General features: G+C 36.3%; 1 protein-coding gene across 8 annotated transcripts in view; it reads right to left on the bottom strand.

Moving 5' to 3' along the window:
• LTBP1 (latent transforming growth factor beta binding protein 1) overlaps positions 1-27,851 on the bottom strand; it is a 196,044-nt gene that overhangs the window by 52,524 nt on the left and 115,669 nt on the right. For 4 of the 8 annotated variants that reach the window (XM_027682061.1, XM_027682064.1, XM_027682063.1 and 1 more), the window contains exons 10-20: positions 17,932-18,054; positions 16,249-16,416; positions 13,107-13,340; positions 12,206-12,228; positions 11,113-11,215; positions 10,421-10,519; positions 9,661-9,786; positions 8,415-8,540; positions 8,034-8,156; positions 5,290-5,409; positions 1,115-1,237 (exon numbers count right to left, since the gene is read on the bottom strand). In XM_027682061.1, the coding sequence (XP_027537862.1) occupies positions 1,115-1,237; positions 5,290-5,409; positions 8,034-8,156; positions 8,415-8,540; positions 9,661-9,786; positions 10,421-10,519; positions 11,113-11,215; positions 12,206-12,228; positions 13,107-13,340; positions 16,249-16,416; positions 17,932-18,054 (1,368 nt within the window). The remainder of the gene's footprint in view (positions 1-1,114; positions 1,238-5,289; positions 5,410-8,033; positions 8,157-8,414; positions 8,541-9,660; positions 9,787-10,420; positions 10,520-11,112; positions 11,216-12,205; positions 12,229-13,106; positions 13,341-16,248; positions 16,417-17,931; positions 18,055-27,851) is intronic. The other 4 variants (XM_027682065.1, XM_027682068.1, XM_027682062.1 and 1 more) reach the window with 3 other exon arrangements.

Here is a 27,851-nt window from a genome sequence, read left to right as displayed (position 1 = left end):
GCATGAAGCATCTGGGCATGTGTACGGGTCCTTACTTCAGAAGGGTGCACTTTAAGAGAACAGTCTGCACATGCCAGCTCAGTTTGGCAAGGGCTCTTTTCCATGAAAGGCTCAGAGGAAGCAGTCAAATTTTGTCTACATATTTTCCCCAAGACCAGTCTGCTGTGTGTCCTGAACAGCACATTTAACTCACTCAAGACACATAACTTACACTGATGTTTTGTTTCAAACTTCCCGACAAATTTACACGAATGGTCATTTAGTTTTACTGTAATATTTTTAGCACTCAGAAGTCTGCAAGCGTTGGTGCTGTACAGAGACACTCAGTGAAGGGTGAGGGAAAGGGAAAAGAAGAAAACACAGCATTTGACAAGAAACATATAGGTTTCTGTGTGCTTCCACAGCCTGGAGACACTGTCCCAGATCTTTATCATTAGGGAGAGGTTTCAAGTCCCCTCTCCTTAAGGAGAGGAATATTCATACCTCCTGTACACACTCTAGGCTCTCTCTCAGACTACTTCACTCCAACATCAGAACTAATTTTGTTCCACCCGAGCAGTCCCAACAGGAATTTTAGACATGGAAGAAATGTGGAAACTGACGCTTCGGAGGTACAGGTACTGTTCTTAGAAATATGACACCAAATTCTCTCTCTCACAATGTACCACTGGAATTGTAGTGACACCAATGCAAGCAGCAGCTCAGTGTTAACTAACACTGCTGAGTTTCAAAAGGGAGCAGCCTAGGTTTTTTGTTTCCACTCACTCTCATGGAAGAAAAAAAAGATAAATAGAAAGAAAAGCAATTAAGGCAGCAAAAGCCACTGTCCCCAAACCTCCAAAATGCCAGATATGCCAAGGGTTTTGCAGAAATTTCAATTTAGCAATATAAATATTACCACATGTTCTTGATTGGCTTTATAACATGTCAAAATCTACAATGTGATCATGGAAGCCATAAAATGGAAATACATATTCTTATATTTTGGGGTTTTTAGCATTGGTGTAGTACATTTGGTGTTTCTCCATTAAAAGGAAGATTAAAAAAAAAAGATGAAAAACATTTTCTAAAAGGTAAGTGCAATCTTATGAATTTTAATCATATTATTTTCTACCTTCACACTGATCCTTTGATGCAGAGAGTTTGAAACCCTGACCACAAATACATCTGAAAGATCCCTCCAGATTTTCACAACGTCCATTTGTACAGAGATTGCCATACTGACATTCATTTATATCTGTGAAAAGAAAGAAAGCACAAGTGTAAAATTAACTTGGGTACAACCACCATTCAGTTGAGCTTGGGAATTTATTCAAATTCTGCCATAAGCATGACTATAATTCCTGAGGAATTTCAATGGGATTTCTGCACTTCATGCAGGTCCCTTTGTAAGGCTGATCTACATGCGCAACAAAGAACTCCACAGGATTATATAAAAGTCTTCCCAGTCACAAGCCATCCTTTATTTAGAAGGACTTGAAAGAAACTTTTTTTCTATAAGCTATCCCATAGACACCTACTTTCATCATCCTCTGAAAGAAGGATATTAACTAGATGGGCCACTTTCCTTAGCCAACATGAAAATTGCTATGTTACTATTTAAGAATAATTTTCAAGAATTCCTTCTGAATGCAATTTGTATAAATCAATAAAACAAAAATCAGATATAGAAATAAATGAAATATTTTGTTATAAATGCAGCCAGAATTAATTCCATATTCTAAAATAACAATTACTGTCTTTTTCCTAGCAGTGGTTTTCACTTAAAAAAATAAAAGTTTAATTTTCAGATTTCATTTATTTATTTTGGGGGTGTAGTCAACAGCAAGCATGTATCCCTGTTTGTATGGAAAAAGCTGTATTTTTTTAGCTTCACTGATGCAGAAAAAGAACTACATTTTGTGTGCTTTTATGTGGCAGAAATCATAGTACTCCCAATTATCCTGTCTTTTACCACCAGAAAGCACACAAACCTCATCAACATAAAAACCAGCAGATTGTTTGAGGCACTTGAGATATTTAGGCAGCTGTATCACAGGGAGAGCTGCAAAAAGATTAGATGTCTTTAAATCATCATCATAGCTCTTATTAGCTATTGTGAATATGTGCAGTAACTATTTTCTTCATATGTATTTATCACTCACAGTTCGTTACAAGCTCCTATACCATCTGACTTTGACAAAGCCCATCTTTCCCCAGACACAAATAAAATCACCATTATCATCCATATTTCAAATGACCTACAGTTCTTGTTTACTCACTTAAGTCTCTAACTCTGTAAATAAGATGTCCTGTTGCCAAGAGGATGAAGTGGCATCCTCCCAGAAACCACAGTACGAATTCACAGGTGCTCCGCTGTGGCAGTTCAGTAGGTGTTACCTTTCTTCAAGGCTAATTTCTCAGATCCCTACTGTTGCAAAATGTGCCTGCTCTACAAAACACGACCTTTGCTCTTAACATATATGATCAATGCTCTAACTGAAGAATCTGTTAAAAGGCACAGAGCCTAATTTGGCAGTCAAGCACACAAATTTCCAATTGAACAACAAACCTGCTTCTTACACATTCATTTTCATCTATTTACCTCCAATCTGCTTGAAAAAGAACCCTGCAATACTATTTCCAAATTTTGGATGGGACTCGAAGATCAAGAGACTTCCCCATAATGCCAGCAGAAAAACAGAAACAGAATCTAAATCTTCTGAGATGAAATCCAGACCTGTAACTGATTCTATTGAAGCTCCTTACAGTATGGCTAGAGGTACACGGATTAGCCCCACTGACCTGTGTATTACTGTTGCTGTCTTCTAAGGGAGTCCTTAAAGCTGCAGAAGCTGAATATTGATAGTTAACCAGAGACCTCTAAAATCCACCACAGTGATAAACATGAGGCGATCTAGACAGCTTTGTCAATATATCTTTTTAATTTGTTCATCACCACACAGAAGTGTGCTCTAGATACATTATGATACATGAATTTATTTGAATGTGCAAATGTAGAGAGAGAAAAATGGAATAAAAATAAATCAGTGATTGAAAGTAAGCTTAAAACTCAATTATTTCAAATAGTCCTGTGTACAACACAAATGCATTGTAAGACCTGGGACAATGGCAATTTTAAGACAATGAGGAGGCAAGGTGTGCAGGTGTCACTTTTTTCTTTCAATATGCATTGAGTATTCCCACCTAAACTCCAACTGAATGTATTCTACCCAAGTTTGAAGCGAACTGATTGGCTTGCCTTAATGAAACAAAAGTGGCTACGTTCCTGGCTTTAAACCCCGGAAAATTACAATATAAATGGCATCAAAGAACTGTAGAATTGTTACACTAGATTTTCTATGGCATAAAGTGCAAGCAGAGGAATGAAGTGAGGTAAAAAAATACAGCATTGGGGAAAACCAGCAGAGCTGCGACTGACCTAAATTAACAAGAGAAACAAATGAATGTATGGAACAATGGACTTACATATCCTTCACAGATAATGGGAAATATTTTCCTTTCTAGTGTATTTAAGCTATACAATATTGCAGAGCTACAGATTTAAGACAAACTGTCTGCATTACATTTTCTGAAATGTGTATGGCTCATTTCCAATATGATGTAAGTCTAGAATAAACAAAAAATCGACTGATCACATCATTAATGAAGTGAGTGAGAATGTCTAGGCTTAGAACATTTCATAAAACAAATGAAAAAAGGGAAACTACATGCAGTAATACAAGTAAAAAAGTTTCAGTAACTTCGAACCAAGACATGACTTAGTTCTGTTTGTGAATCTGAGCAAAGCAATGACTTCTCTCATTTTGCTCCTACTAACCTGGAGCAAATGGAGCAAGTGAAAGTTAGGCCACGGCATTTTCAACCAGGCTATTTTTATAAATAGGTACAGAAATCAAGCTTGATATTGAGAAAGAATGCAGAATTAAGTAAACATTTTTGCAAAAAAGGAGTGCCACACACTTTGCAAGGGCAGCAGGGATCCAGGCAGGTGGGAAGGAACAAAACAAAGAGGACTGTGGAGTAATCCGTGCGAAGTGAAGCCCATTAATTTGTTGTAAACATTTCATATCTTGCTACAACTCCATTAAAATCCATGAAATTACCTGAGAAATACATTCCTCCACAGCAAATCACATTACAAGACCAAATATGCGGCTACGACATGGCAGATCTGTTCATACAGTATGCCTTCTTTAGAAAATACAGTGGTTGAAAAAGGTGTATTCTGTACAGCAAAAACTTGTGGTAAGGATCTGACAGCCACACCATGCATTTTTCAGATGCTTCACTGCAGCCTGGCTCTAGCACATTTGCAGGTGGAACACAGCAGGTGCCCATCCTCCAGAGCTATTTCAACCAAACGATGCTCATAGACTGCTTTGTGAACTGAACCAAATCACAGCAACTGGGAGCCATTAGAAAATAAGCTATGGAAGTACACTGACAATCTGACGTACAACAATAATGCAAACACACCCTATATGTATGATATTGTACACCTGTTTAGGTACCATGCTTATTCCAACCATCACAAATTATAGGGCATGTACTACATGGAGTGGTCAGGAGCGCTCACAACAGACAGCAGATCCTTCACAACTGATGTTAAATTTAAGTTTCTGGTAGTGCCCCAAAAAGTGGCATACAAAACCCAAAAGATTATTTCTTTTTGTACAATGGATTAATTTCCTCTTTCTTACCTTTATCTCAAATAGCCAAAATTGATTTGAAAAAAATTAAAAATCTAACATTTAAAAGCAAAATGTGAGAAATCTGTCCTAAAATCCTAATCTGAAGTGAGACAAGATGCTTTAAGATGTGCTAATATTTTGCTAGACATACAGATAACTAAGAAGTTTCATTAATATGCTTTGTGAGCAAAGTCCCATATCCTATTGAAAAATCTGCTAGTCACACTGATGTGTTAGCATTCACATGCTTTTCCATTTGCTAATACCAAACAACAGCCTACTAGTATCTCACTGATAGTAATCCCCTTTCTGTTCCATATTTGCTATTTCAAGAATTTTGTTTGGTAGTTACAATTATATTGTTTGTATTCTAGATTCAGTGTTCATTTATCTACAGTAAAACACAATTTCCTCATACATACTCTGTCTGAGAAGATAAAGTAATTTTAAAAATCTCCTATTTTCAATTATTATTAAATGAAATGGGGACCCAGGGCACAATGCTGTCATCAGGTTGTAGCACTGATGGAATATGAAATACAGCACCTCAGAACAGATGACAGATGACTGGAGAGACAAAAAGTACTAAACATACCATGGCACTGTCCATTCCAGCCCCTGAATCCCACTCTGCAAGGAATGCACTGGTAAGAGCCAGGAGCGTTAAGGCACTGTGTATCTGGACAAGTAGTTGGAGTCAGGCATTCATCAATGTCTTCAAAAGAGAAGATAAAAGGAAATACTGGTCAAAGCTGTAACGGAACACTGAACTACTGTTATTCTGTTATTGGCTATTCTGACTCTGCTCCTGTTATATTAAGGCACTGTAAAGAGTTGCTTACTTTATCTATCAGAGACACAGGAAGGTACAAGTTCACACAGATTTGTACCAGCGAAGGGGCATCTCTGAGAAATATATTAGGTCATAGTACGTGCAACTGAAACTGAATTTTCTGTTATACTACAAATCTTTGGTAGGCCTTCCAGAACACACAGCACGTCAGATTTCTGGCTTAGGTAAGAATAACTTTGCTTATGGCACTCCTTTAACATACTGAAGTGCCCTGAGGTTCTTCCTATAGTCAGACTTTGAAAGTTTATTTCAACAACAATAAAAATTGTAACTTTGGTTTCCAAAAGCCAAGTGGAATTTTGTATTCTCCATTGTTCCAGAGTTATGCAGCATGTAAGTATTATGTGGACTAAGAATTTAATTGTGTGAATGATAATTAAACACGTTTACAGGGAGGAAGAAGTTAATTGTGTCTGATAGAAGGCACAAGCCACATCACTTCAGCTGGCTGTGTTTAGGGTAACAGAGGGACTTTTATCAGGCAAGGTCCTAGTTTACCCACAACAAGAGATAGGTCCTGAAAAATTCATGGAACTCATTATCTAGGCTCTGAGTAAGAATTTCTTATCCTGCACCAAAGAAACTCATAACACATGCAATAATACATATGCAATCTCAAGGAGACTGCATACAAAAAATGACATTTGAAAACGACAAACAATCAGAAGATGGTGGAATTAAAACTGTGTGGAAAGTCTCATTGCAGTCTGCTCCCATGCATGAGTATCATTTTATAATATGATCTTTAATTACACAATAATTATAACCTTTCCCACCAAACACTTGCTTCATGCAGTGCACAGAACTAATTAAATTGTTAAAGTCACCTCTAAACCCAGCTTCCTATGGTCCCATTCCTTTCCTGCCCCAGGCCTAACAGGTTTGTCTTCTTCAATTAAGGACTGCTGCTCCAGCACGTATCATAGGGGGTAATTCACTCCTAGTTTTGAGAACTAGTTCACAGAAGTCAAGTAGCCTCCAATACTTGTAATTTAACTAGACAAGGCTACAGATCCCAGAGAATTTAACAACCCAGCTCTCAACAACTCACTGGATGTGCGCAAATCACAATTTTTCATAGAATCGTGATTGTCCAGCTGAGAATACTTTCTCGTAAAGACAGCAACAGGCCTCTTCAGCCACTACCTGCAGACCTGCAAAAGTTTCTCAGTGAAAGTGCTGTGAGATTTTTTTTTAATTAATTAACAAAAACATCCACTTCTGCTGTAACCTGTTCTCAGAACTGTCTGGACTGTGTGAGTACAACTTCAGGGCAGAATGAAGATGGGGTGAGGAAGTGCAAGTGAACTCTGTGTGTTGACCGCAGTTTGGAGGATTCTTGCCTTTGTTTTTGAAGTGTGGAGAAGGTGGAAAGGAGTTATTTGTGGAAGTCTGTCAGTAGGGTGACTATACTGTGAAAGTGTAATGACATGGTGTAACGGTTCCTCAAATTTCCTTTGTTTGATGGATCTAGCGTAGGAAGGTTTTTCCCTTAAGCAACCTAAATAACTTTCAACAGAGAATTTGGTTTCAGAAATTACATATTGTTAAGTTAAATTATAGAGGACTACCACCACACTACTTAAAATACAAGCTAATAACAAATTTGACGTACTGTAATATTCTGATTTTTAGCCTATTTTAATCACAGATTCCCTACTCACAGAGAAGATTTGCAAAGACTACTTGTAGGAGTGGAGCATGAGAAACATTTAAATAAATAAAAAAATAGAAAGAGGAATCTTTCAGCAATGCTCAGAGCAGCAAATATATGGTTGCTTTAAATTGCTTATTTGCTAGGCAACCTGACACGTTAGCAATTTTATTCTGTCCTATGTAACTGAGACTAAAGCAGGAACAAAACTATGTTTAAAATGAAATGACTGCTTGTGGCATTAAGTTCACAATTCAAGTTGAAAATGAAAAAAACAGGAAAAAAGGCAAAAATATCACACTAAAAAATAATGTGAAGCTTTAAGTCAGATGTTCTAGGATCTCTTGCAACATGAAATAGCTGCTAGATACAGATATTAAAAATTCAACTTATCATTTGTTACCTGTTATAATATAGGAAAAGTTGTACCTTTTTTTTTAACAGAAACCTGGTAAAGTATGCAGGGAAGGACTAACAATGAAGTTAAGTGATTCCATGGTGAGAGCTATTAACATAGCTGTCCCAAGATGGTTCTGTCTATAGTGGAGGACTCCTTTGCATCATCTTAAATCTAAATAACAGGAACTGAATTGCAGTTCCACACATCAAATAACAACAAAGATTGAAGAGTACCCACAAAGGCTTCTTGTTTAAGATTGTACCCTCTGAGAATTGTCCCTCTGCAGCTCAAGCTGCAAGTGTGTTAAGCCTCCATTGAACAGCAGGGAGTGTTAATCATTCCAAACAGCAGTAACATTTGGCATTGTTTTTGTGGTCTCAATAAATGGTAATTTTACTTCACCATCACTCCTGGTGAAGAGTTCAAGCCTACCTTCACATTCCCCTCTCCTGTTCATTTGGTATCCACTATCACAATATTCACATCTGTATGAGCCAAGGGTGTTTATACAAAAGCCTTCTCCACAAGTATGAGGTCTTGAACATTCATCAAAATCTGCAGATAACAGAGAGAAGAGAAACTGCTTCACCAGGAAATTACTGAAGGACTAAACATTTTGAAAAGTAATAGGAGCTACTTAAGTGATTGCAGCTACCTCTCTTGGTGACAGACAATTAAAAACACTTGCAGGCATCAGTCCAGTACCAGTGGCACTGAGGTAAAAAAAACTGAAAAGGGGACTTTAGTGGGGTTAGATAAGCTTCTTGATTAATTTTTGTATTTTTATTTTCTATAAAGAAGACCAGTAATTACCAACACAGTCAGTTCCATCTTCACTGGCCATAAATCCAGCTTGGCAAATACATAGGAAACTTCCTTCTGTATTTTCACAGCGTCCAAGGGAACAGAGATGGGGTGCCTGATTGCACTCATTAATATCTACAAAAGAAACAAAAACATAAGACTATAGAATAACATACTTAGTTGTTATGTCTTTTTCTGCATTCTATGCCATGCATTTGAAAAGACCGACCTAGTAATTATTTTAAATACTTGAAAAAGTCTATGTTTTCCCTCAGAGATGCAAAAAAGATGCATTAAATAGTTTTGGTTGGAGAAAAACGCTCTTATTGGCTTGACTATAAGAATATTGCATTGGCCTGAAGAACGTGACATGATTACTGTTCAAATCACTACACTGTGTGCAACATGAGCACAAGCCGCAAGCATGGAACATTAAAAGAATTTGGACGAAATAAAGGGATTGTAAGTTGCCATTTGGCTGTGTTGTGTAAATTACTTTTTAATACTGTATTTGCACCTGATAGCATGTGTTACCACATGAAGTTACTGAGCTTTGGTGGCATGAAAAGTTGGTAGTATATCATCTGGCAACATGATATAATACACTTTTTCTGGTCCAAGTTACAGAGGAACCAGTATACTCTGAATAAAGAAAAGATACTGATACAGCTGCTTCCAAATCTGAAATGGCTCATGTAGAGCCTCTGTTTCAGAATTTACTAGCTTAGAAGGGGACGAAGACTTCACTTTGCAGATCTCCTATTGTGCTTCTTCAATGTTTATGATATACTTTCTCTTTTCAGCAGCAGGCTGAAAGGAATGACCTAACAAAATGCCTGGATTTAATCCAGCTGCAGAGCTGTTAGCTGGGTAAATCATTCTGAGAAATAGGCACCAATTAATTTTTTCTCCAAAGAGAAGTGTATTTCTTCCTAGCAGTCTGACATTTTAGATACCTGATACAAAGCTAAGAGGAGACGGTTTGCCTAATCAGTTTTTCTCTCATGTCACAATGGGAAAGGTTTTCATTCAATTTAATTAAATTCATGTTCATTTCTGAGCAGCTGGAAGGCTATATTAGAGAGTACCCGGCAAATTTTATTTGACATTAAAAAACCCCTAGTTCAAACTTTGGAAGCATTCAGTAGAGGAAGGAACTCCTGACTGCTCTGTAGATATTTGCCCTGACCAGATTCTACATTTCAAGCATTTCACAGCATGGTTATTTCAGATTTTTGAAAGCATCATTTCATACCAGAGCACTTTGTCTGCTGATCATTAAGTTTGTACCCCTCGTAGCAGATGCAAGTGTATCCCACAGGCAAATTAACACAGTGTCCTGCTCCACAGATATCAGGATTAACTGTACATTCGTTGATTTCTAAGCAAACAAAAAGAAGTCTCATGTTAAACTCTCCACATAGTTCAGTAAGTGCACAATATTCATGTCTTTTGGACACATTTAGACAAATTTCAGCTATGACTTGCATTTCTGTTATTTTCAATTCTTGACATATAGATGTACACAAGGCAACTAGCACATCAGAAAAAGGAGAAGCACAAACATCAAAAGAACATTTTAAAATACATCTTACAGTAAGTCCTCATCTGCTTTCTGTAGAACATGCTGATCTACATCCCTTGAGGTCTACATTCTTTAATGAACATGATCATGTATACTTCGTGAACATATGTGCAGAATATCTAATGACCTGACTTGTATCCAAGAAGTATTTACTTCTGGACTTCCCCTGCAGATCATGCAATCCGAGGTGAAATTAATAATTTTACCTTCTATGTGGGCACAAAAATGGCAGGTACATCCTGGGAGGGCCCAGTCTCTATTGACCGTACTCTCATTGCTGTGCTGTTCTGTACTTTCTCTCAAGAGTATTCCTTTGTGTTCTATAGCCACATTCTCTTCACTACGGTAATTCAGCAATACCACAGAACAGAAGTGTCAGGAGCTCAGTCATTTCTTAATTTATTTTAGTTCTAAAAAGGAAGTACAATACCTGTAACTTGAGTAGGTGCAATAACTTGACTTGCACTTGACGTAGAGACTTCAGGAGCAACTTCAACAGGCAAAGGAGGGGATGTTTTCTCAATCACTACTGTGTGACATGGAATGGAAATCAATCACATCCAAGAAAACCACCTTAAAGCATTTGAAAACCCCCACCCCTTAAAGAATTCACACATGATACTGAATGAGCCAGACATTATGGAGATTTTAATTTGTTTATTCTGCTTTGATCTGGAGTAGAAAAAAACAGTATAATTTGGTTTCTCATCATTCTACTGCTTGTGAAAAAAAAACCCTGAGGTGCTAAAGAAAGCAAACACAGTCATAAAACTTTTGCAGCAAAAGTTAAGCATAAATCTATGAGAAGACACCTAAGTACAGTTTCCCTTTGAAAAGGGTATAAGGCTTCACCTCCGCTGACATTGAAATTCTCATGTACATAATCCAAGATAATTACTTTTGCTTAAAGTATGTCTTTGCCACCTAACAAGTCACCTAGCCAATGCCAACCTCTATTCCATTCCTCCCACTTCTTCCATGTTTTTTTTTTTTAATAATGGAAAAATTGCTTCTGAAGCTTCAATCAATTTTTCATTAACCTCTATTACAATTGCTACTTCACCATTCTTTGAAGAACTGTAAGCACTCTCTCATACTGAAAGAAATGTCAAAATAAGTTACCTGGAAATTGTGGATGCAGGTTAATTGTTGAAATTCCAGGAGAAAGCTGAGGCTGCCCAGGCTCTAGATAAGGCTGCTTTTCTTGATCAAGGGAAGCTAATTCCTGGAAAAAAGATTAAAAACATAACATTCTGAAAACATTCCCTTAATTCATCTATCATAACAACCCACAAACTCCTGGCTTGAGAAACTGCTAACATGCTCATGAGTGGCTTTTGATAGCAGATCATTAATCACCACCAATTTAAACCTGAAAGAACGTGGAATACTCTGTTTATACAATAGCATACAATTTAACATTGATTTTATTTGAAGCAGCCATTTCACGGATCTTCTTTGGTTTTATCCCTCCATAATTCTCCCATTCTCTGGTCTTTATTCACTTAGAGTAGCATTTAATTGCAGTTCAGCACCACAGAAAAGTATAGAATCACATCTAAGTCTCTAATCACTGTGAAAGGTTCTCTCTTATCTGTTGCACCGATCATCTTATTTTCATAGAAATGTTAGATGCTTGTAAATCTTTAGGAAAATAAATGAAGTACAGCTGCAGCTATTCACAAAAAATCCCATTATCTTCAGCATAGAGAATCTGAAACCTCCAGAATGGAGGACTTAACACATATGCACTTGCTCTTCTCTACTGAATACACAGGAACCCTAAAAAAAACCAGCTTAGGTACTAATACAAGTCTCATAAGCAGTTCTCACAAATGCTTCTCAAAGCTTCATACTATTTCTCTCTGATTCATTTTCTCTAGCTGTCAGTATCTGTGTCTTTTCTTCATATTGTCTGCATTTTTCATTATCCTTTTTAAAATACAGTCTCCAGAATGGGATAGAACAATATATACTAGACCCTCTACCAAATGCCTTTAAGATAGGTTAAAGTAATCTCTTTCCTTTGCCTCACTACCTGCCTGTTGTTGTATATAATAATAACATGAGCTCTTTTTGCCTCAGGATTTGCACAGTAAGTCCACAGTGAGTTGTTTGTTCATCACAAATCCTAAATCCTTTCAGAGTTATCCGTATCATATCTTGTACACATGGTCTGCATTTTAATTCCTAGATAAATCACATCATGTTTTACCTGATCAGGAGCTGCAGTTGCCACTAAAACCAGAAAGAAAAAGGAAAATTAATCAGTTTTCACAAAAACATTTACTTATGTATTTTATCACATTTGAAGGTGGTTGTTGCCATCGCAGAAAAATTTCAGGCTCTAACCTCATTCCAAAACAGTGCAAACTTGAAGTAATGTTCCTGAAGCAAGCATACAAACGAACCTGAACCAGAATAAGATTCTACACACTGTCCAATGCTTATTTACTCAGTATTCAGCTGCCTTGTAGGTTTCTCAATTGTTTACCTGTTTCCTTAGAAACAATCTGACAAACTCACAGGTTATTAACTCACTGATTCAACTTTTTCAATTCCTTCAAAGGAATATCAACATCTGGAATTATTTTCAAGGCAAATTAATATAATACTGATATATAACTTATCATTAACAAATTTGCAAGAATTTATTGTAAAAAAAAATCAAGTTTTAAAGTTTGCCTTTTCTTTAAGCAAGCAAGAATGGTTTGGAGTTTTCTTCCTTCACTAAAGTGACTTTTTTTTCTGGGAAGGAGCAGTAGGAATTTCATATAAGTTCTATTTTCCCTTGCAATTTGCCTTTTTTAATTTATCAATATATAATTTTATTTATAAATATTTTTTTAAAGTCTTACAACAAATATGTACTGTTTCTTATCATAAAAATTAATGAGATTAAAGCAGTCTCTCTCTTCATGGTGTTCTCAGCATCTTGTAGGACCTAAAATTTCAGAAGTAAATCATGTAATGCAATACACTCCACGACATGGAACACTCTGCTGTGGGAAGTGATGCCTCTCTGTCCTGCACTGTATGCAGCTACTACTCAAAGAAACATACCATTGAAGACACATGCACAGAAACATAGAAAGACTAAATTTTCCCACTCTCACCTTCTTGCACAGCCATCTCAGTCTCACTTTTCTGTGAGAAGGTCAATGCCTCCACTGGCTCTTCCTTTGCTGGGAGAGGTGGAGGAGAAGTACCTTTAGCAACAGGTTGAGTAATCGGGGTCTTGCCAATGACAGGTGGCTGTACTCTAACTGCTGGGTGATGATATAGCTTGTTTCTGTGAGGGCCAGAAACCGTATAACCCATTCCACCAGGGCAGATTTCCTTAAAAGCAGCTAGATTTGGGATGGGAAAATATTCCTTTTAGGAGTCTAAAAGTGCAATATGTTGACATAGTGGAAAATATAATGACTACCACTAATAAATTTCAACTCATATTGTATATACATTTTTACAAAGAACTACTTATAGACAAGCTATGCATTGCATGCTAATATGACTGAGCATTCTCCCAAAAGAATGTTCTGGCTGTTTTTTCTGGGAGGTTTCCACTCCAGTTTACCATCTTTCTTCAATTATGCTTAATCTATCATTATATCATATTTTTTTGGTATCAAACAATATATTCTTTCTGAGTATTAATTTAAATATACAAATTGTCATCATCATCTTTATTGCATAAGGAATGAAGATCATCATTGCTATCATTGTCTTTTTTGCAGAAACCAAAGGAAAAAAGCTCATCACCCCTGTACTAGAGGAGTAGAAGACTATCAACCAGTAAAAACATTGATTCACAGGATCCCATCTGACTACATGGGAGGTCTCATACCAGCCCTGATCCAAATTCCACTGAATTGAAAAAGGCTGGATGAAAACAAGTTGGGGATCACAAAAAAGCCAAATCACCAGTGAAAGAGAGGGGAAATAATCTCATTTGTAAAGCTGTTACAGAGAAAAGTAATGAAAGTCAGGCAGCAGCACCTGCTCTGATCTCTGCAGCTGCTCTACATAAATATCAGTGTTTGCAATCCTACTGGAAGACCAAAATGAAAAAGAAATACAGGTCAGTCTTCCTCTCCACCAAAGATAATAGCTTTGCTCCTCTCAGGGACAGGGAGAACTTAAGGAGTCTTGAGGGGGCAGTGCTTCATTGTCCTTATTACTCTAGGTTAAGCCATGTTTTATGGGATGAAATACTGAACATTTAGTCTTCCATGTGCCCAATGTGATTTCTTACAGCTTCATAAGAGATGTGTAGAGTGGGGCATTGCTAAGTTCACAAATTCTGCTTTGAACATATCAGGATTTTAAAATGAATTATCATCTAAAATAAAACCACAAAGTACTACCTACAGGTACTCCACAGATGAATTCATTAAATTATACATGAAATTGCAGTATGCAGTAATTGTATAATGGGTTCTCATAGTGTCTTAGTAATAGAAAATATGAAAGGTCAACAAACTGATTAAATTCAGTGGATTCAGAATGATGAAATACTTTTTGTTGGGATATGCTAATATCAAAACCTTCCACAAAAATGCCCAAATGAGGGTGGGAATTCTGGTCAAAGGAGGAAGACAGAGAAAATTTGATGTCTGTCCCTTCAGATGCATACTCAGGTTTTAGGTAAACTTGCCTCAGGTCATATTCTCTCAAACGCAACACAGAAACGTGAGCCTTATTCTACCACAGCTCTGATAAGTGCTCTCAAAACCTGGCCATACACATCTGGTCTCAGTGTTTATTTCTTTAGATGATGATTTACTCTATACGAATATTTTAGAAGCTATCAGGGAGTGAGATCATGACTTTTAAATTAACATGGGATGCTGCAGTAAATACATTACCCCATTCTGGAGTATCCCACTTTCACACATTTTTCATAGAAAACTCTGAAACATTATGAATTTAACCTGTTACAGAAAGGAACATGTTTTTATATCATGAAAGTAATCATTAAATGGGAAAAGCTCATCAGAATTTTCTACTCACAGATTTTCTCTCCAAAGTCTTTTCATTAAGGAAAAAAAAAATCACTGACATAACCAATTCCATATGTTATTCAATGTATTTCTTGTGACTAGAGAGCAGTCAACAAAAGGATATATTCTCTGCTCCATAACACACACAATTGGGCAGGAAGCCTCATGCAATATTCTCATATATGTAAAGCACCTGCATTTAAATTGTGAGTTATCTCATGAGAATATATTTTTTCTCCATTAAAAATCCATAGAAATATTATTTATCTGAAAGTGACTGGAGTTTCAAAATCCTGCTCAGTGATTTAGTGACCCAACGGTCATGCAGGAAACAAAGACTTTAAAAATCAATTGAAATGCTCAAAAATGTTGGTCACTTTCATTTCTGTAAGTCGAACTTAAAAAAAGTAGGGAATCTGCTGCTCTCATCATGTCTCTAATGCTAGCTGTGGATTTCCCAAAGCAGCTAGCTGGTTTTGACAATGTAAATCATTATAAAATACTTCAAAGAAGTACATGACCTGTATCATGGCAGTGACATCTGCAGCAGAAGATTCAAGTAAGCACAGTGGATTGCCATTACAAATACCCGTGCTAAAATACTGAAGAGGCTGGACGTCACGTATATTGCAACAACCAATTATGTTTTTAAAAAATATTATTTGATCATACATTTGGACAAAAAGATAAAATTAAATTAGTATAGACCAAAGAATCCATGGACATTTAAGTTTTAAGCAAAACTGGGGAATAAAAAGTACTTAAAAGCAACAATCAGTATCTACAATATGTGGTATCTTAATCTATAAGCAGCCTAAATGAGGGTGGTGACCAAACAAGCAGGTATTTTCAGAATCCTTATACACTTTAGAAACAGAAGAACTCCAAGGGAACTGATAATACAAATGAGCTTTATGTAACAAGTGAAAGTTGGTATGAAATGTTTAACTACAAGTTTTTATTGTTAAGAAGGCAACACCATCCTTAGCACAATTCTCAAAACGGACAGTAAAGATATGGAGGAAGGTGAGAAAGAAGAGATACTACTAACTGTAATATAAACTACATTGTTCTGTAACCTAACTCTCAAAAGCTGCCATCCTTTCACCAGAGCCTTTAACAACTGAGGAGTATTAACTAGACTTTGGGTTAATTTCCCTATATCTATAATATATAGTGTGTGGGGTTTTTTAAAGCATGCATAACAAACGTAGGGTGGAGGGAAGAGTTTGTATTTTTAATAGGATGTTCTTACCTGTTCCCAGAAGTGGACACTTTTCACAGTGTGGGCCCCAGGCTTTGCCAACGCTGCAACAGCAAAGCTGTTTGCTGAGCTGAACAGAAAGAGGATGCATGCATTGCTTTCCTGCACTGACAAACCGGTAGCAGGGTCCTTTCTCTTCAGCAACTACAGGATTATCAGCTGCAATGAAAGAGAGGATGCTACTATTCAGGCAAAATGAAAAATAGAGAAACACCATGAGATTTCCAACACCAGTTAAATGGATTAATATTACTGTCTGCAGAGGTTTTACTTCAAACACCTATCTCAAACAAGAATCACAACACAATTTAAAAAAAAATCTTATTTTGCATCAAACACTCCTGAATTCAAACTCATCCTAGACCAAGGATAAGTATTTTAAAGAAAAAAAAATAATTCCAAAGTTGCTGTGCTGCCACAATAGAGTTAGAATTGGCTGTCTCGCTTGTCCACAAGTCCAGTTGCTGTAGATCAGTCATTGGCATTACACAGTTGTGTCAAGCTACATACCCACTAGAACATTCATCCACAAGTAGGCTATGTCAGTGAGACTGCAAAACCATTGAGTATCACAACACTTTTTTTATAAAAGAGACAATTACATATTTACATTTTGTTACACTTAGTTTTAACGTGGAAGAGCCAAAGGCCATAAGCTATGACTAGCATGAGAAAGCTAAGACCCATCCAGCTTTCTAATTTATGCATCCAAATTAACATATGGTTAACAGTTTTGGGTAACTTGTTCACTTAAAAATACAAAGGCTACCTGATTTTCAACATGACACATAAAAGCAAAAACTAACAACCAACTCCTTTTTTTTTGGTGTTCAACTGAAAAGTGATATGAAGTTCTTCAAACTGCTAAGAAACATTCTCAGTAGTTGAGTGTCATTAACTAGTAGCATTGGATAATTATGTTGGGGAAAAAAAAAAGAAAGAATTTACCTGTATCTCAAGACCATATTTTACAAATATGAAGACAGCTCAGAGAAGGATCTTAGGAGATTAGCTATTTTTCACTTGTACATATTCTTTGCAGAAAACGTAAAGTGAAAAATTTAGTTTTTCACTACACCATCTTTTCTTCTTGCAGAGGTAGTTGATCTCAAAGTAAAAGCTGACTAGTATAGGTAAATATTTGCATTCATGCTGTTCACAACTTTTTCCTAATTCTTTCTTAATTCTTAATGCCTTTTAATGAGAAGGAAAATGCGCCAAATATCAACCTGGGCTAAATGTTTAGTAACGGAACCTACTCAGATCAAAGCTGCAGAGGTGGAAGAGGGGAGAGCAGGACACAAAGATGATTTTGGCTGGGGAAGTAGCAGAGATGGGAGAAAAAAACATGTGGGAAGGAGAACTCCAAACTACTGAGAAAGACTGAATGTATGAGGAGGCTGGATGTGGCCTTGAAGGTTTTTTGTGACAAGCCAGGAAAACATAGCAAAGATCTTGGGCAGCCACTAGTGGAAACCAACGTTTGCAGGACGAGAGACAGAAAAGAGGCATGAGCACTGAGACTGACTATGTGAAGTGAATAAACTGAGAAGATGAGGTGGGGACAGCAAATAAAAGGTGACAGATTAGAATAGTTAGGCCCGGTCAAATAAATCTTCATCTAAAATGCAACTAAGTATCTGTTTTGGTACTTTGCTTAGCACCATTACTTACGTATGCATCTTGAGAGGGTAGGATCTGGCACAAATCCCATTTTGCAGGTACATCTATAGCTGCCCATGGTATTCAAGCACTCACCATTAGGGCATACTCCCTGTAGCTGACACTCATTGATATCTGTGGGAAAATTGAAAATAATCAGGTGCTGAAACATGTATTAATACTTCTCTTTAGTTACCTTTCTTTAAAAAAATATGTGTAGGAGGACTGTTACAAGTTAACACTCTAATCAACACTTTTTCCCTTACTGACATTTGATTTATAACCTTTTAAAACACTGCTGAGAACATAACAGAAACAGAATTACATTTATACATCATTCTTGAGTACTTTGAATTAAAAAAAACAAATACACTTTGGCTGGCTTATCAACCTCTCTTTTCCTGACTACATGATTGCTCGTGCAGCCAAACACAGCTCACAAGAATGTTCACAGAGACAAGTTTAAAGCGATGTAGTGTATATTTTATGCAGGGTGGAACACTGCTTAACACATTTACTACAGTTTTTATTAGTATTTGTATTCAACAGTGCTCAAAGGTTCATTGTGCTGGAAGAAGCACAATGCAAAAATATCTTCTCTAGTCTAAAGAGCTTACTGTCTTGATAACAAGAATATGCTTCAGGAAGCACAGAACACATATGACATGAAGAAACATGTATCTGTGGGAACACAACTTCGCAACAACTGACAACCACTTTGATAAAGTTTGCTGTTATGAGGCCACCCACACGAGTGTCCCTTTCAGGGTCTCACTGAATCATTCTCCCATGACACAAGCATTGGACCTCAAGCCTGTATCATACTTGGGGTTGCATCTGTAATTCACTTACTCTTAGAACAGGACCCTGCCTCACAATCATCTGGATACCATCTGTAACTAAGTCAGCCAGGATTTTATTTCAGGGGACAGCAACAACATAGCTCGGACTGATAATCAAAACCTTAAAATAATAACAAAAATAAAACTAAAAGCCCACCTAATCCATAATTACCTTTATCATAAATTTCCATGTCTCCTCTTGCAGAAAAATTGAGAGAGTACATTGAAATAGACCTACTTAAAAATGTTTATGTGTATTATTTTTACATAAGACTTCCCTCCCTATCCTTAAGGCTAGGAAAAAATGCCTACCTTGCTGGGTAAACTTCAAGTGGAAGTCAGATATTCCTGCTAGCTCCTTGAAAATCAGGTATTAGTGATCATTTTATCTAAAATATACAATATTTATTATCTTTCCTCTTGGCTCTTATAAAACCATCACCATTTTATTTCACCTTGTTGTATGCTGCTGCCTAATTCAACACAATCAATGAGGGTAAGAAGTGGAATATACAAAATATGACAGATATGCTGGAGTTTGCTTTTGGAAACCTATAGAAAGAAAATTTCTTCTTAATTTTTCTCCACAAGTTTGGCTACTTGTCCCACTACACAGCAGTGCACAGTACAGCAGACTCTAACAGTTACTATACCAGCTGCATTTCTTTCCAAATACTTAGTGTTCAGCTTATCCCTCAGCTCTTCCAGTGCTATACCTAATATAGTATCTTGACACCACCTGGATAAACTTCTCTTCTATGCACTTAGCTATGTGTGACAGAGAGTGATAGTTTATATACTACAACTTTGGATGAAATGTGATGGAAACCACATGAATTACAAAGGATCAGCTTTGCCTCAAAGGCATTTTCAAGTGAAATTCCCAGACTACATGACTTTCTAACCTCAGAGGGAGTGGACTATTAAAAAAGGAGAATGGTATAAGAAAAGAGCACAAAAAACATCTGAAATATTCTCCTACAGCAGTCTACCTTTTGTCTCATCCCACCTTTGAGCAGGATGATACCCCATATAAGCACAGGAGTATCTTATTTAAGGACTGCACTAATACAGAATATTTATTAAGCTAGACTTTTCCTGATGCACTTGAAATTTTTTCTTGAAGTTTCTTCCATTTCTTAGTCAGACTAGGTTCTTCCTTTTGTCTTGAAATCTCAAAATACAATTGAAGGCATCTACAAAGTTCCAGCTGATCCCAAAAGGAAGATCATAATTTTTCCAATACCATTATAATTTGTGAGTATAACAAGGAATGAAGTTAAATCTTAATAGTTAGCAAACTACAGATATTATTGAAATACCCCTAAATAGAAACATACTGATGCTGCTGTAAAGTTGTCGGTAGGAAAGGAAGTATTACTAACCCTCTACTTTCAAAAATCAGGCACAACAAAGACCTGACCAAACAGAAGACTGCGAAATACGTAGAAGCTAATACAAAGCAAATACTGGAACACTCAAGAACCCCCTATTGAATTTTTCACCCATAGATGATTTGGTCCTCAAATGCTAAACCATGAAACAATTCTACTTGTTTTGATGAGCACTGTCTCTGTTGTCGGAAATAAGTTAGAGGAAGAGACTGTATCCTTGTATCCTTTACTTTGAATACAGGAAATCTTGATATCTGGGTTCATTTCAAAATAAAAATCCTCAACAAAATTATAAAATACGAAATCATATACATACAGGCAAAAAGTACATAAAGATTTGGGAGAAATTGGTACATATAATGAAAATAATTGCTTTACTTCCTACAGTGTAATAACCAGACATTTTTAAACAACTTTTTCCCTTTCAAATTCAAAGTGTACAATTTTATTTATAGGAAAATTAACCTATACTAATGGGAAAAAGTGGAAGATACCTCCCAGGTGACATCATATGTAACATATCAGTTTTTTGGGTCACTTTTTCTAGAATATATATCCATGTAGAATTAGTAGAAATTCTTTGTAGAGTGAAAACAGGATTTAAGTTTTAAATCAGCATAGAAGACAACTTATTTTAAATAATGTAAATTTGACTTGGATTTTATAGCTCTAATTTTCAAGGAAAGACTAAATCTCATTTGTTAACCATTAAAATATATTGCTCTTTGAATATATGTGATCATGAAAAATCTGGCACTTTTCCATTCTATCTAGGAGAATAATTCTACCATTCTACGTGTATTTAAGCAAGGTAAGTAATTATATAGAATAGCATTTATATTTTTAACGTTTAAAATTATTAATGATGCATTTATTAGATGATAATTTTACTCATTGTTTGAATCCACCTTAACTTTAAGGAATGTTAAAAATCTTTATATGGATAAACTTTATTATTTGAATACTGAAAGTATATAGGCATGCTAAAAACAGAAAGCAAAATCCTGCAAAGACACAGATATATTTTATGTTTGTAGAACTATGTCTGCATGTTGTAGAAGATAAAAATGGTGTCTGTTATAATTCTCAAGCAGTTGTTCAACTTTGAATAACTTAGCTACTGAACTGAAATGCATATATATATAAATATATTTACAGTGAAATGTTAGGAGGTACAAAATTCTAGTTACAGATTAAAGACTTCAACTAGCTGAATGATCTTGAATACCTACTAGATAAACTGTGGTATTTGGATTTTATAATTATTATTTTTTTTAACATAGCTTAAACTGTAATTGTGAACTTTTGGGTAAATTTAATTTGAATATAATCTAAATAGAAATAATGCATGTTTTTACCAATCTGAACTGTATTTCATGTCATTGCTGAGGAAAACTGGTACGGGAACATAGGAGACACATTTAGTGAGACTGGAAGAATCCTCTTCTAGAGTTTTGCCTACTAATAGTGAAGGTTTCGTGGCATTATTTATTGAAGTGGCTGATTTGCAGATAAATGTGATCTTCCTATAATTCATGAATACATAGGCATCTTTCTTTCCAAATGATTCAACTATTTTGCAGGAAACATTCACAGATGCTGTCATTATTGCCTCTGTATTCAATCTCTTTGCAGACAAACTGAGCTTGTACGTCTAGTATTTAAAAATACAACACCCAATCCACATGTGCTCTGTTATTGCTATTTAATGTGGGCGCCACTACATTTAAGTTCCAGCTCATGTGTAAATAGCTAAATACCAGTGAACATTCCTTTCAGAGTCCCCAATACAGATATTCCTCTTTCTAAATTTGTGCACTTTTTAAAGTTAACTTCATTGTGCATGTTCTGATGCCTCAGCATAACTTACTTACAGTGTATTTTAACGCCTCTTCTCCAAGTCATATCTTCTCAATGAGCTCATAGAATTACTGAGCTGATGCTCTATGCTGAATTACACAAGCCTATCTAGGGATTCCTCAGAAACAAGCCATAAAAAAAAACAACCAACCCTTCACATTTTCAAAAGAAACAAATGTATATGTAAGAATAGTGGTTATTTAACAACTTGGGTGGAAAAAAAAATCCCTTCCAGATTTACTACCTACCTCACTTCATTTCAGACTGCGGTAAAAGGCCACCTATCCAAAATGTTTGCTACCACTTGCCAGCCGGCCCAGCTATGCAAATTGCACTGGAATCAACTTGTTCAGGCGGCTGGAAAAGAAATCTGATTCAAGATTTTTTTTCTTTTCAGCCCTCTATTTCTTGTATATGGACATAAAATATAAGTATAGGAATGAGAATTCATTTGTTCCATTGTACTAACTAGAGAAAAACATTTGAATAATCTTTTGTTGTGCCGAAGTATGAAATGATGACACTCTTGAGAAGTGATTTGATTAAACACCTTCATATACACAGAGGAAATACTATGGGGCTATGTAGCAGTACTATAAAACCATACACACATAAATAAAGCTTTCCAAAGACCAATTCAACATTGACTTTCAGTTTTTGAGAAAAGCAGAATAATGAAGTTCCCTTGGTAAAAAGCCTCTGCGTTAGTGAGACAAAAAAAAAAGAGTTTAAGCAAGGAGATATTCCACACAGCACCTTCCATGGCTACGCAATAAATTCTTATGCTAGGCACCATTATTTATAAAGAACTAATAAATAAAGCATTGATTTTGTAATAGTTATGTTTGATAATGTGAATGACTTGACCTTTCTCAATGGTAATAAATGAGTATAAACCCACTGGCAGGAAAGAAGCATTGTCATTCTGCACTGACTGCCAGCCTGACCCTTTGTTGTTACTCTTTCATATTATACATGCTAAACACATGGAACTGTTCCATGTCATACTGTGCTCCTCGGTTTGGTAGTCCATCTCCACGAAAGTTTGACTCATAACTTTCAGTCTATGGTAATGGCAGGGGAAGCCACATGCCATCCCAGCAGCCCTGCTGGTTGACTCTGCTCTCACGAGTTCATCCTAATTCACAGAAGCTTTGCTATAACCAAGGTCTTGACAGTGATGCTGCAGCACTGTACAGATGAGTCTGCTGTGTCTCAGCTCCTCCTATATCTTTTTCTAAGCACACAGCTTGATATTTGGTGAGGTCAGCCACCACACTCCCCTCCAGAGCCACCACAGTGCTCCCAGCTTCAAATAACCCAGATGCTGTAACCAAACTGCTGCTAATCTATCCCACAATCTTTCCCACTAAGAAGAACTTAAAACAGTCTCTCTTAACAAGAACAGTTAGTGTTTGATACCTTCCCACACATTTTTATAGGTCTTCTGGGTGTCAGGTCAGCCTGCTCTCAGAAAATGAAATGTGTTAATGACTCACTGCCACTGAATTTCCTGGGGAAAAAAGCAAGCTAAAACAACTATTTCCTAACTGAATGCTTGTCTGCTCATGTGGAGAGCGTGACTTTGAACACAGTAATCTCCATGGACTTAAAAAAAACCCACCAAACAAAAAACACCCCCCCCCCTCCAAAACCAAACGGAAGTGAAAGAGGAAGATGAGAGCAATGTAAGATGTTCATTTAAACAAGTAAGCCTCACAGCCTACTGCTCTTCTACACATTGACAGGCCAAGACAATGTGAAGAGCTTGATGCCAACTACAGCCAAGAAAGTGTTACAGAAGGACTTGTTGATCAGCAGAGAATTTTTTGCTACAGAGCACCCTACAAAAGCTGATGATTGGAGTATCAGCTCTGTAGTGTTTCCTTTTGGCAGCTTCCAGCTGTAAGACTATTTAAGAAGAGAAGTTCACTGTGTTTTGGCTGTGTTAACCATTATAACAGCTCTTCAGACCACCCAGGCCCAGCTGGACTAATGCAGAAACACTAAGGTGGTGTAAAGCTGTCTTCTCTGCCTTCAGCCTTGTAGGTCATTTGAACACATGGAGCAAGTCCCTTTTTGAAGAGTGAGCGATGCCCGTATTTGGTCACAGACATACAAGAATTCGAAACATTTCTATAAAAGTAAATTCATTCTTTCATTTCCAGGCTTAGTACATTGGATTTATGTTCATCAAAATCATCACAGCTTGGAGCATTAAGTATTATCTTGAAATTCTAGAGCTGAACATACAAGTTTATTAATGTGTTTTGGTCAAAGCTGAAATCTTCTGACTTTATATTATTTAAATCTATGTATTCATTTTAAAGAAAACATTTTTACTCAAGAAAAACAGTCTACAAATGCAGAAAAGTCAAGGGTCACAGCAAGAATTTCGAATAATGCAAATGCAAACAAAAACAGTCTGTAATTTGTTTTTTGAAAGACACCATTGCTACCATTCACGTAAATAATGTGGTGAATTTTGTTTTCTGGAGCACTGGTAACTTTGAAATGGTAGATTCCACTATCAAAATTAGACCAGGGCTTGAGTTTATAACTATTTTATGTTGAAGTAACTAAAATGCATTTAAAATTTTTATAAATAAGGCTGAAGAATGCTAAGAAGTGATTTAGTATTAATTAAAAAACATATCTCTTTTGAAAGAATAGATCTCACTTGTATCATTGAGTTTTCTGTGTTACAAATTTGAGGTGATTTGTGATTATATGAATAAATTCGACTCAAAAGACAATAAACGTTTCAGATTTTCGAAGTCACATTACATGCACCAAAAGAAGAAAACAATGTTTAATTTCACTATTTTTAAGAAAACACATAACAAGGTATAAAAAGTAAATATGCAACAGCCTCCAGCTGGGACAGTCATGATATCCAGAAGGTTCTTATGAATTTTGGACCAAGAATGGGAACTTGTAGAAGCAGGAACTTCTAGTCAAACCACCACAGCCCTTGGTAACTTCACTGAAATATTTAGAATAAACTTGTGTCTACAAAGTACTGCAGCCCATCTCACCCCCTCTGTCTCAAGTGTCTGGTGCCAGAGGACAAAAGCAATCTCAACAGTTTGAGACAGCCCTGAGCACTGTTGAAAGGTAAATTTCTGAAGGGGACTTCTGCATTTAGCTCTGAAATTCAGTCTCTATGTTTATCAAAAACCAAACGACTTTGGTTAAATTACTAAGTAATAAAACTGAACAGAAAATAGTAGTCTTCTTATGATGTAAAGTGAGCAAGTTGCTTTTCAATAAGACCCATGCACACTTAAGATACTTTGCTGCATTTAAGCAAAGCAAGTCTTCTAGATCAATTATATACTAATTTGCCACAGGGCAACTTCTTAATTAAAATTGACCTAGTGGTCAGTCATTAAATGTTATTTAGTAAATATCTGGCTGGATAGATGTTTTCATCCAGTAAGTGCTTTAATATGCACAATAAATTAGGTTGCAAATTTAGACTGGAATATATAATTTACATTTTTCATGAAAATTTGACTCATTCTGGTACTTATATGCTAGGCTTCACTGGGAGTGCCATCTGACTGAATGATCTGCAAATTGACTCAATATATGGACATTAGCTTTTATTCTCTTTATGAAAATCAATTACAATCAATTACCTACTAATGCCACAGAAAATACTGTTCCAACTGCTTCCACTATAGGTACATTGTTAACCACTATTAATATCCTCTGTTCTAAGAAACGTATAATATCCAGATTTTTCTGCCTCCATTATAGTTGATTGTTTCAATAATAACATGATTAGTGAGAACAAGGGGCAAAAGAAACAAAAACCAAGGTTTCATTGTTAATTAATCTATTGCAATATTTTCTAAAATTACAGAAAAAACAGTTGCTTATTCTAAGAAATGACCCATTGATTTCTGTGAGCTAACATAACAGCAGCAAGAGAAATCAGTCCAACTCATTTTGTGCTTTTGCGTGGAATTTACTGGAACACAAGTTTGCAGATCCACACTTCTCAAACACATAATCAATGTCCAAACAGCAACCCAGCCCAGTTTCTGGAGATACATTTATTTCTCAGTATGATCATCATAAAAGAACTTCTTTGAAAGACGGTTGTTGACTTAGTAGCTAAGTAACATAAAAGCTAAGCTCTTTTATTACTTTAAAGTAGTAAAATAAATATACAACGTGCAGAGAAAACAAATTTATTACTGTATTTTAGGGACAAATGGAGGAGAGCAGAATATACCCTCAAAATTTATCTTAAATCATGATGAAGCCAAGGGAAAAGAGCTTTAAGTCCCCAGAGCACGACTACAGAATTTCATCCATCAGCATATAAGTACTAGTTTCTACAAGCTCATATACATTTTATTTTAAGAATATAGGGACTTTACATGAATTTCCATGCACTTTTTACTTCAATGTAAAACAACAAGTGTCCAGGTATTTTTCTAGTTCTTGAAGATAAGATTTCTAAAGTGCTCTACTGGCAATATGCTAGTTTCCTGAAAAATGAATCCAACCTTTTCACCAGCTGTTTTTTTCATTCTATTTCAGTTTTCCAAGAAAACCATTAGAGAGTAAGGAAACAGTAGTATAATTCAAAGCAGGGAACCAGAAATTAACATTGCATGTGGATTCTGACAAAGAAGTTGTGACTGATAAGCTGTATTTTGGCTCTAATGACAGCCTTAGGGCATCCATGTGTGTACATGTAATAAATCACCCAAATGAAAAGATAATTACTGAGGGGGAAAAGAGCTTTCTTAATAGCAATTACACTAAACTGTTCGAATTAACATACCCACAGATGGGTCTTTGTTGTCCTACTTACACATTAGAGAGAAGAATGTTTCATTATATTAGTTCACTCACTTGAAAGGACAGAAATCAGGATCTGGTTATTAATCACACTAATACTTCTTAGTTTATGAAGCCTTTGTAGGCTTTTGACTGCAAAACCAATGTAGAACAAAAGATTAATTAGGCTTTTAGGCCTGATTTTCAAAGGCAGTGAAAGTTGGACAATATTTAGGTGAAAACAACAATCTCCTTAAGCTGGAGGCATGGATTCAGAAATATATCCCCATTACTATTTTGTCTGGCAACCCTGGCCCTTTCCGAGCACGGGCAGAGCATGCACACCCTTTCAGTAAAGAATAATCTAATTAAAACGTACACTTCCATATAGACATACTGTTTCACTCCCTTTCAATATAATTGTAAGGATCGTTGAAAGGATACAAATACCCCCACGACAGCAGCTTAAACAGTTTTCTCTCAACATCTACTGCTGTAGCTTTGCTCTGTGTTAGTGATATGGACAGCTCTTTTTGCATTAGTCCTGTCCTCTTTGCTCCTAGAAAAGCATGTCTGCTTCAGATAAACTGACAGGACACTTTTGGCTGCCCCATTGAAAAGCACATGCTATTAACCACTTCAGGACTAAAATGCACCCTGACAGCAGCTTTCACGAATGAAGCTAGCTTTCCTGAAGAACATTCAAACAGAGGTCAAAATCATGACCTGCTGAAAGAAAACGGTAATCTTGTTACTTACTTCAATAGTACTAAATTCCATCATGCTTTGTTTCATGGGTATTTCTTCTCCCAGTTCCTTCCTTTTTTGTACCTCCTTTTTGGAGTGTGTTGGTGAGCAAATCACAGAGGAGCCATCCAAGCCTTGATAAGGCAATAGGGGGAACCTCCAACAGCCACCACCTCTGCCCTCTCCAGAAAGTTAAGAGATTGTGTCCATTCTCAATTCATCAACAGCCTACTTCCTGGTGAGATAATCCTACTCCCATTTGATGCTTAAACTCTAGATTATAAATTCC

The sequence above is a fragment of the Neopelma chrysocephalum genome, unplaced genomic scaffold (genome assembly GCF_003984885.1).
Source record: "Neopelma chrysocephalum unplaced genomic scaffold, ASM398488v2 Primary Assembly neopelma1_61c, whole genome shotgun sequence".
Classification (NCBI taxonomy): Eukaryota; Metazoa; Chordata; class Aves; order Passeriformes; family Pipridae; genus Neopelma; species Neopelma chrysocephalum.
This window is presented reverse-complemented; position numbering and strand designations above follow the sequence as displayed.